The sequence below is a fragment of the Streptopelia decaocto genome (assembly GCF_964273445.1).
Source record: "Streptopelia decaocto genome assembly, chromosome: 16".
Classification (NCBI taxonomy): Eukaryota; Metazoa; Chordata; class Aves; order Columbiformes; family Columbidae; genus Streptopelia; species Streptopelia decaocto.
This window is the reverse complement of record NC_138671.1, coordinates 817,826-828,262: the sequence shown is the minus strand read 5'-3', so window position 1 is coordinate 828,262 and position 10,437 is coordinate 817,826. Positions and strand designations below refer to the sequence as shown.

Here is a 10,437-nt window from a genome sequence, read left to right as displayed (position 1 = left end):
ATCCTTGGTGACAACAAACAGCAAGGCTGTTTAATAAGTCAGCGATAAATTGTTGGGAACAGGAGCACAAATACTTAACATCTGGAAAAGCTAACTTCCAGCAAACAGAGAGTTAAAAAGGAAGAGATGTTATGAGTTTACTCAGGAAGGACACTCAGGCTCCTCTCCGAGTTTCTATTAAGAGGTGGTTTCATGCATTACAAAGCGATTTTCCCTTCCCTAGTTTATAAGCCAATTAGATAAAGACCAAGTTAATCCCTTATTGTGTTCAGAGAGCCACAAGTAGACGCCAAACACAGCGATTAGTCTGTTTGTTTAACCACCCCCAGGTCTCGGCCGCGCACAGCACAGGTACCCAGCAAACCCAGGAGCGCGAAGCCCCCGCTCCGCCGACCCGCAAAGGTGACTGAGCCAAGCCCACCCCAGCCCGGCCGGCTCACCCCAGCCCCAGCTCTTGCAGGGCACCCACGGGCCCCACACACACCAGAGCCCAGCGGGAAGAGCCCCGGGGCAGCAGCAGCCTCACAGCCCTGGGGCAAACCGGGCTCAGTGTCCCCCAGCTCACCCGCCCCTGCAGAACCTCCACTGCCCGCTCACGGACACGCCAGCCAGGGCACAACATCACCGACACGGCAGAGCTTCAAACCGCAGACACTCACCTGTGCAGCCGGTCTGGAGCCGCAGCCCCGTGTGCTGAGGAAAGCCCTTCTCCAGCAGGGCAGGAGCTGCTCTGCTGCCCCGCAGACCCTCCTCTCCCAGCTGAGCAAACGAGCTGCTGCAGCACCCATGGGTCACTCAGAGCGGGAGGGTGTGACGGGCGATTGGGATGGGCTGGGGCTGGTCCTGTGCCCCAGCACAGGCAGCTGCTCCCAGGCCAGCAAAGCCCAGGCCAGCAAAGCCCAGACCAAGGCGATCAGCAAAAATCGATGGTTTTCTCTTGGCAGCATTTAAAACAGACCACAGGAGTCCTGGCCCTGAGCACCTCTCTCCAACCCCAGGAAAACACCCTTTTTCCTCTTCAGGCTGGAATCTTACACAGCCACGTCTATTTAAATTAACATGTGAGAGTCTGGCTGTGGAATCTGCTCCTGTTCTCTGGGAACAGTCAGGAATAGCCTGCTGAATGCCGCTAGGAACCCCCACCTTTGGAGGAAAAGCTTGAGCCCTGTAAATCAGATGAGACCCGCTGTCTCAATTCAGGGACAGAAATTGTTCTGTGCTCTGCTCTTCCAGCAAAGCTTCACTGACGGCTCTTGCTCCAGGTGTCTGGCACGGAGCTGAGTGCTCCCCGTGCGCTCCGACGGCAAAACTCAAGCCTGGGATCTGGCCATCCTGACTGACTTGTGTGTTAGGAAGGACTTCCCTCTCCATTCTCCATGACGGGACATTCTTTCCCCTGAGGTGACCTTACATCAGAAGAGCCGCTGTGCATCGCGGGCCCCAGCCGCAGTCACCGCAGAGGGGACAGGACACCGAGCACCGTGCAGAGCATGTTCCCACCGAGCCCAGCGCAGACCGTGACCCGCACGCGGCCACCGGCGCCAGGCAGACACGGAGCTGCTCAGGTACCGGAGCTCGGACCGCCCAGGCTCTTCCCAAAGCCCCAGCAGACTGCTGGCTCCATCCTCTCCCTCGTGAGTCAGACGCCCACCTGAAACGCGGCGTCCCCGGCCCGTCTGGTGACCAGCCGGGGGATTTCTGTTCCCCGGGGACGTGCAGAGCGCGTGTGAGAACCGGCTGTGAGCAGCGGGCGGACGCTCCTCCAGACCCGAGGAGAAGGGAGGTCTGTGCCAGAGGGGTGCTGGGAGCCACCGGACAGCTCCGGGCTCTGTCTATAGCTACGGCAAGCGCCTCGGCAGCTCTTTGTACATCATGTCCCGCAATTGCTGGAGTACTCGAGGAAGTTCTTACAAAATTACAAGTTTACTTGTAATATTTTTACAATTAAAAATATTTTTACAATATTTTTAAAAATATTTTTACAATGCTCAAAAATCAACCCTGAGAAACAGTACACTACACATGATCCCGCAGGAGCAGCTGCGGCGCCTGCCCCGCAGCCCCGGCGCCGTCCTGGGCGCCGCTCCGGCACCGCCGAAGAGGAGCCCGCAGCTGCTCCTGCCGTCGCACTAATCACCCGCTTCCACCTCCTTGTCACTGCTGGGAACAAAAACCAGGGAGGGGCACAGATGTAAAAAGTAGAAAGCAAGAAGCCAATATAACTGTCGTTTGGTGAATGAGGGGCACAGACGCACACTTTGAGATCCACGTCGTGGCTGGAATAAGTGCGGTTTTTCTGTTGCACAGCCCCCAAACCAGGCGGTTTGTGTGAGCTCCAGCACCCGCCTCGGCAGGAGGTGTCAGAGCTGCCAGAGGTGGGCGCGCAGCACAGAGGGGACCCCAGGCTGGCTGTGCACGGGGCCGCCCGCCTGGCCCAGCACAGGCAGCCCCCTCCCTGCCCGAAGCACAGGGCAGCTGAGCAGAGCAGCGCTGCCGTTATGTAAGAGCAGGAGCCTGACCCTCCCCGTGCGTTCCGGGGCGGCCACCGCTCCCTGCGGGTATTTCTGGCCGCCCCGTGTCACACCTGTGGGCGTTGGTGCTCTGCTTAGCGCAGGTGCCGGAAACGGACCAAATCCCCAGCGACCTTCCCCAGCCCAGGACAGCGCTCCGCGGGGGAAACGTGTGAGGGAGCGTGGTACAATCACCAGAAATCACCCTTTCTGGAGGCAGCATATGTCCTGGTGTCACTTGAGCTCACCTTGTTACCCCGCCTGTCCCCTTAATGCCATTACTGAAGATCATTACATGAGCAGATCCCCTCTGGAGAGGAGCTGCTGGGGCTGCCCACACACCTACCTCTGTGGCCCAGAAGATGCGGCCTCCAGCGGTGAGCACAGCTGCTTCCGAATATACTCCCTCGATCTAATATCAGCCTGGAATTAAGGAGGAAAAGGAGTGAAAATGGATTGATCAGCCTGGCTGGCGCCTGCCCTTTGTGCTGGGGAGCTCCTGTGCTTCAGCACAACGCTCACAGATTAAGACGCCCCAAACTAATGAGCGTTTCAGCCCAGGACTTTCCCACTCTTCCTTTTCTTGGCATTTTCTTCACCCCTTTTGCTCAGAGCTGTCACAATCCTCAGCCTGCACTGGTGCACAAAAGCAGTATGTCCCCTGCCCCCCAGAACGTTATTGGAGCTCCATAACCACACGGATGTGAAGGCAGATCTCCGCAGCACTGCGAGACAACTCAGCATCACGCAGCGGCTCACACGTCCCGCGAAAGGTGGGGAACCACTGGAGCGCTTCACTGCCCCACGGACTGCACGGCAACGACCTCCAGTGTGTCCGGGCCCACGCGCACAGGGACTCCCACGGGTCACCCCTGCTCTTTACAGCTGTGACGCTGGGATGTTCCCAAAGGATTAGCTTTTCTGGTCACTAACCAGCTGAGAAACGGGGCTCTGCCCTCCACGGGGAACTGTAAACTGAGGGGGACAAGGCTGCGGAGAGAGCTGTGAAGAGCGGGGAACGTGGGGATCCAGCAGCCGAGCGCCCAGGAGGGCGTGGGATGAGGAGCTGGCACTGCCCATTCCGTACCCATCCCCTTCCTTCCGCTGCTCCAGCAGCTGCGATGCAGCACCAGATGGAGGAGCGTCGCGCGTCTGCTGCATCTCCTCCTCCAGGCAGGAGCCCGGCTTGCCCTGCCCGCGCGCCCCACGGCCCGCGGAGTCACGCAGCCAAAGCCGGTGAAACACCGCTGAACGCAGAGCCCGGGCACGAGCGCGTCCTCGGCTCCGTCGCCTCCCAGCAGCGCCGCAAGGCCGCTGGCACACCCTCCCCGTCCTGCGGCCGAGCCCGAAGGCTGAGCTGCCAGGGAAGGCGCCAGAGCGGCTCACACGCCAGGCGGGTCCGTGCTCTGGGCTCCAGCACCAAAATCCAAAGGAGTAACGTTGAGACTCCACCACATTCACGGTTTACTGCCCTCCTCATTTGAAACGGAGCTTGGAGCCACCACAAAGCTCATCAAACCCATCCTCGCGTGAGCATCCCGTCCCTTCCCCGCTGGCCCTCGCTCTGTGACGAGCCGTCCGGAGCTCACCAGCAAAACCCGATCGCTGCCTCGTATCAGCAATGCAGGACAGGGCAGGGACAACACCGACAGACACCCCGAGAGCTACCAAAGTGTTGCTGGACACTTACTGGGTGTTCTTGAACCCCAGAAGTGTTATGGTTCAGCTGCCCAGGGCAGAAGACTCTCAGATGCTATCACAAGCAAGCAGGTCCTGGGCTCTTGGACAACTTTGAGATCTGGCACTTGATTTTTACATTTTCTCCAAGTTTTTTCTCTTCTAGAAGCTTCCTTTCCCAAAAACACTGCTATGCCGTGACATTTAGAACAGCTGCGGTGCCCCACCTCAAAGGCAGCGTCTCTCTCCACTCACAAAGCAGTATGTGACCTTCTCAGCTGGAAAACCTTCCCCGCTATGATGATGGTGCTAATAAAGTGGGTTAACGCATCCCCGGTGACTGTCCTTGAGGCGTTTGCTGCTCAGCGCTGCTCTACTTCTGCAGTGTCTCCCGCCCCTCCAGACGCTCCCACCACCCAGACCCCGCGCTGGAGGCTCCGCCGCCGCGGCTCCACAGCCGCTGAGGAATTCTGCAAGCTCCACAATGAAAAATGGTTACATAAGGGTGGTTTGTTTGGGAGATTTTTTTTCCCTTCTCTCTATAATTGGACAGTTTCATAACTGAACTGACAAATAACTTTGATCACTCTTCAGGATAAGAGATTACGTGATGTATTTTATAACAAGGGAAGGAGGTTGTTCAATAGAGTCCCTACTGGGAGACCAAGGTAGCAAGAGCTACATCTACAAACTATTTTTTATGGGAAGAAAACCCCTACCCAGGTTGTGCTGCTAACACAAGCTAACGTTTGATTAGGTGGCAAGTTACTGGCCGGTCCTCACTCCTAACACAGTGCTGAGATACAGCTTAACCCTGCGTATTAACCGAGAGGCTAATCAATAAGATGGATAACTGTCCTGTAATAATCCGCACAGATTGTTTCTATTTTCAGAGGGGACTAGTGCTGGCATTAGGGTCTGGAAGTGTTGCTCTGCCCGTTTTCCGAGGGGCGGTGCGAGCCCTGTGCACACAGCGGCTTGGATGTGCACCTGCAGGGAGTCGCAGCTTCAGGAGCAGCAGGAGCTGGTCCCGCGGAGGAGGGGGACGGTGGCTCAGCTCTGTTCTGAGAGCAAGCATTTAATATTTCACCTGCAGAAATTCACAGCCCTGCACAGGCCTATTTGTCCTTCCGGTGGGCTGGGGCAGCACCAGGCTGTCCCGAGGCAGCAGGGACCGCGGCACACGGTGCCGCTGGAGCCGGAGCTGCTGCGCAGCCAGCGGGAACCACGGCGCCGGAGCAGAGGAACCCGCCCAGCACGGTCCTTGTCGGCCGGAGCGTGTGAAAAGCTGCTGTGCATGGGGATCCTGGCTCTGAGCGGGCGAGCGCTGGAGAGCGGTTCTGAGCCGTGCCAGAGGTGGGCAAGGGCAGCTGCTCTCGGGAGGGCCTGGGGCCGCTCCAGCGCCACTCACCTGCAACACTTTGCTTATCGTTCTGAGATGACAGCTCCTGCCTACCTCCAAATGACCTCAAAATCTCACTAACTGGCTGGGCGCAAGCGAAATTCTCCCAGCTCAACCTTGCGTTTACACGTGGAATAAGGACTGAGTGAAATGTAAATACTGATTGTAGGTGGTAAAGAACTCCTCCTGCTTTCTCCAAAAGATCATTTCTCTCGCCTGTGGCACAGCCACAGTTCCTTCAGCAGCGTGACCACATTGTGGTCACACAAACCGCGGCGTTTCTGAGTGCTGCCCGGGAGCTCACACGCCCCGTGGAGCCCGGCCAGCTGTGCCGCTGGGGCAGGACGAGGCGTAGGGTCCTGCAGCCGCACGGCACGACGCTGCAGCGCAGCGCTGCCTACGCCAGCCACCAACAGCCCGGAGAGGGACAGCAGCTGCTCCCAGGCTGCCCGAGCTCCAGCTCACAGCCATCGACCCGCAGCCCTTCACCACACCGGGAAAGCCACAGGCACATCGCCTGTTGGGTCTGCAAGCTCGTTCTGCTCACACCCCACAGCAAAAAGGCCAAGTCAGTTACTCATGGCAGGATTCTCCACGGCCTCCTACTTCCTAACTCCAGCTTTAGGTGCTCAGAGCTGAGGCTTCCAGGCCTGTGACAGTCACCACGCAGAGGGACTGTGGCAGGGAGGAGTCCCAAGGAAAGGCTGAAGTGTCCTTATCTCCTGCCACCCGTCCACCCCTACAGTAAACACACTCCCTTTTGGATTTTTAATCTCTGTAAGAAAAGTGACAGCAATTCACTCCGTAGCTTTAAATAAAGGTGGTAGATAGAGAACTGGCAGAGTCTCAGAACACAGAAAAATACTGGAGATAGTTGGAAATGAAATGAGGGTGATGAAAAGCTCCGAGACACCTTTTTGTTTCCAGAGGGATTGCTTTTCTGCTTTGCTCTGAACGCGCCAAACTGCAGAGCTCAGAGCTCTGCGGAGGCATCTGTCCCTGGCTGGAGAGATTACCTAAGAATATCTATCAGCCTACTCCCGTCTGGCAGGTAGTGCTTTGGGATCAGAAACGCCAGCTCTGCTGTGGACACTTCAAGGTTTGTTTTGTTCTAAGGTGTTAGATTTTTGTCTGGTTTATAACCACAGACTCGAGACTCTGTTTTCAGCAAACGCTGCAGCACCAACAAGCTGCTCCTGTGCACGGAGGCTGCGGAACAGCCCCAGCAGGAGCACCTGAGGCTGCTCCGAGGAGCCGCGGAGCAAAGGTGGCCAGACGCCCCAGGGACGGAGATGCAGCAACGCGAACGGCGTGTTCAGGGCAGCGGCACAAAGAGGGACATCTGAGCGGGCCCTGCTCCCCAACCGGCCAACAACCGCCCTGCCCGAGCCACCGGCAGCAGGGTCACCCACTGCCAGGCTGCGAGTCCCAGAGGCTTTATGCCCTACCCTCCTCCAGATCCCTTCCTCAAGCCCTGCTGTGATTTAATTAGGCTGAAGCTGAGCCTTTGGTGGCAGCTGGTGCTCACTGAGGGTGATCTGGTGCTGTCACCTACTGGCTGCGGCGCCGAGCCTGCAGCGCCTTGCGGAGCGCAGCAGCGGGAGAGCCCGGGGAGCAGCACCGCAGCGGGGGCCAGGCCCCCAGCGCCCAGCGAAACTGCGCGGCCAGCTCCTGTGGGGCAACATGGGCATCACAGAGCTGCCTGCAGGGAGGAGCCGAGGAACCGGCCGGGCTGGGGCTGCAGCACGGGCCGTGTGTGCTCCCAGGCACCGCGTCACAAGAACGAGCGCAGAAAGGCAGAACCAGGTAACTACCATGTAAACACCACCGCAACAGGCTGAGGAGAACAGGCGGCAGGAAGGGTGCCAGCTGTGCAACTGCCAGTTGCAGATGAGCCACAAACTGCATGTGAAACCTGCAGCCCTGCACCGCCGGCCCCCCCTGGCTCCTCCACTGCCGTACCTGCCGGATGGGCTCCGGGATGCGGTACCTGCAGCAGGACCTGACCACGCGCACGGCCGTCTCCAGGCACACCTTGTGACCCACGGAGATATAAAGCGGCCTAGAGCTGTTCTTGGAGCTGCGCAGGACCTGGGTGTTCAGGAACAAGAAAGATTAAATACTTAAGAGGTGCATTATAAGCTAGGTGAATTATAAGCTAGCCGGTTGCCTTCAGAAGCTGGGACGGTGGCTCTGTACGTGGTAACTCTCAGCCTTCCTGAACCAGCACCACTGAGCCAGTCCCACTCCAGAGACAACATCCTCCCGCGCTCCCACTACACAAAGCTGGAAGACATGATGGCCAAGAGAACAGAAAACTCCCAAACTTACCATGCCCAGGACCGTCCCCGAAGAGCCTGTCAGTGGGAACGTATCTCCCTCCCTCCGCAAGGAACGAATCTAGGGATGAACACACACAAGGGCAGTTAGTTAGAAAGTACTTGTGTACTGCTGCCTCATTTCTCTTGGGATGTTAAAGAACAGGAATAAATTCACAGGCTGGCCTGACCTGCTCTCTGTGCAGCTCATCCTTCACCAAGCCGTCCACCTGTAGCAGGTTCTTGGCCACGCCGATGCACGGCAGACCCGTCAGGACTCCGAGGTGACAGGCCACACCAAATCCTGCCAACAACGAGTCACTGTCACTGCGGGACACCGGAGAACGGGAATTTCACGTGGCAGCAGGGGGACCCTGGAGAGCAGGGCGCTCCGGTGACGTCCTACCTCTGGGATGGAGCAGGCCATTCCCATCTACAAGAAGTACCTGAAAAAGCCAAACAAGAAATGTTATTTCCTATGCACCAAGAGCCACTCCAATAAGGAAATAACGACGCTGGCCATGTGAGGGGGGAGAAGTCTGTCTCAGCCCTTTTCCTTCTGTCTACAGGCGCCTTCCTGCAGCGCTGTGCACGCACAGCTCTATAGGGCAGCGTCCCGCAGCAGGAGCTGGGCTGGCAGCGCTCTGACCCGCGCTGCACAACAGGGCTCCCGCTGCCAGGACAGGCCTGGCCGTCCTGCCTTGGCGCCCCAGTGCCTGGGGAAAGGCAAAGATGCTCCAGCGCAACCCCAGTGCTGCCCCTTCCACCCTTCAGCGGCGCATCCCACCTCGGACACAAACGCAGCCCACCTGGGGCTGAAGCGCGGGCTCCTCCCGCTGCAGCCGCCGCACGGCGTCCACCAGCACAGGGACCTCTCGGAACGCCAAGAATCCGGCCACGTACGGGGTGCTCACGGCCACCATCCGGCAATCCTCGTACAGCACCTGCCAGAGCAGGACACACAGCGACCTGCAGGCTCAGCTGCTCGGTTCGTGTTTCAGAGGCATCTCCTCTGGTTTACGTCCCCTTGTCTCATCTTTTTTAGAACACTCTGCTCCTGGATCTCTTCCACACGGCCCAGGCCGTTGGGTTGTGTCGTCCTGTCGCTCAGAGCAGGGCGGATGAAGGGCTGCGGACGGGGGCTGGACCCGCCTGCCCTTCCCCGCAGGGAGCGAAGTCCCTGAGCGAGGCGGCTGCTCGAGCGCCCAGCGGGGCTGCGGAGCTCACCCGCTCGGGCGTTATCAAAGGGGCTCTGTCTGCGGGGGACGGCCCCAAAGAGCAAGACAAGAGCCGTCCGTGCAGGGTGAGTCAGGAACCAGGGCAGGATGGGAAACCCAGCTCACAAAAACCCCAACAGCCAGCATCAAACTTGTTTCTCCTTAATGTGAAACAAAGCCTCTTCAAACTAATCCTGGAATGCATACTGGTTACTGTATTTAAAAGTTTAAAAAGTTAAGGTAGGGGGAAGGGCAGCCACAGAGCCAGGAATCCGCATTTTGAACAAAGCGATGAGGGGAAGGGGATGTTAGAATCAGATGAACGAGACGGGGAAACTGAGGCAGGGCCGGGGGTCTGTGAACCCGCAGACCGGCCGCTGGGAACAGGGAGGGGACCTGCGGCCGGGATTCGGGGGGGTATAAGCGGGGACTTTTTGCCCCATTCCGTGTGCCGACCTTTAGGCACGACACCCGGTCTTGCAAAACCGTTAATAAAATATTGCCGAGCGTTTTGCTGAGCGGTCCTGCCCGGGCCCGTTTTATCGGCACGGCGGCCGCCCCCTCCGCGCCCGCCCCGCCCCCGCCCGCGGTACCTGCAGCTCCGGGAAGCTGAGCACGACCAGGGAGGCGCAGGCGCGGGTCTCGTCTCCCTTGGGGTAGGACAAGTCCACGCCTCCCACTCTCCGCAGCCCCGCCAGGCTCGGCTCCTCCTGCCACGGCTCGGTGTCCCGGGCCAGCACGGCGGCGCGCAGCCGGGCCTGCTCCCTGCGGCAGCGCGGGCTCAGCGGCGCCCGACCGCCGGGGAACGGGAACCCTGCCGGGGACGCGACTCCCCTCCCGCCCTGCTCGACCTCCCGAGGGCCGGGGGTGGCGGGGCCGGGCCCGGTACCGGGGGAGCGCGGGGGGAGCCCCGCCGGGCCCGCCCCGCCGCCGCGCGCGGTTGCCATGGCGCCCACCCCCCCCCACGCGCGGTTGCCATGGCCACCGCCCCGCGCACGCGCACCCGCCCGTTACCGTGCCCAGCGACGGCGCGTGGCGTCCGGCGGCGGCTCCGCCATGGCGCGCGGCGGAAGCGCGTGCGGGCGCGGGGCCCCCCCGGGAGCGCGCGGCGACGCGGCCGTTCCGGCGCGGGGCGGGAGCGGCAGAACGGGCGGCGGAACGGGCGGCGGAACGGGCGGCGGAACGAGCTTTATTGCGGAACGGGGCCGGCCCGGGGAGCGGCGGCGGCTCTGCCGCAAACCGGGTTGAGGGGGGCGGGGGGTTGATCCGGTTTGGTCCCGGTTCTGCAGCGGTACCAGAGCATCAAGGGACAG

General features: G+C 59.8%; 1 protein-coding gene across 1 annotated transcript; it reads right to left on the bottom strand.

Annotated features, from left to right (window-relative positions):
- Positions 1-2,002: 2,002 nt before the first annotated feature.
- ENDOV (endonuclease V) lies at positions 2,003-10,369 on the bottom strand. Its single transcript, XM_082067426.1, has 9 exons — positions 10,139-10,369; positions 9,718-9,889; positions 8,717-8,851; positions 8,314-8,353; positions 8,099-8,211; positions 7,921-7,989; positions 7,552-7,680; positions 2,857-2,933; positions 2,003-2,160 (listed from the first exon to the last, which is right to left on the bottom strand). Exons 1-9 carry the CDS (start codon positions 10,180-10,182, stop codon positions 2,130-2,132), a joined length of 810 nt encoding a protein of 269 aa, XP_081923552.1. The 5' UTR covers positions 10,183-10,369; the 3' UTR covers positions 2,003-2,129.
- Positions 10,370-10,437: the final 68 nt, after the last annotated feature.

What these genes read in the sequence shown, in the direction of transcription:
- ENDOV (XM_082067426.1), bottom strand. Translation starts at nt 10,182, where the DNA reads ATGGCGGAGCCGCCGCCGGACGCCACGCGCCGTCGCTGGGCACG. An exon ending in TGGCCTGCTCCATCCCAGAG is followed by an intron (nt 8,212 to 8,313) that starts GTAGGACGTCAC and finishes CGTTGTTGGCAG; the next exon opens with GATTTGGTGTGGCCTGTCAC. An exon ending in ATGAGCTGCACAGAGAGCAG is followed by an intron (nt 7,990 to 8,098) that starts GTCAGGCCAGCC and finishes GTTCATCCCTAG; the next exon opens with ATTCGTTCCTTGCGGAGGGA.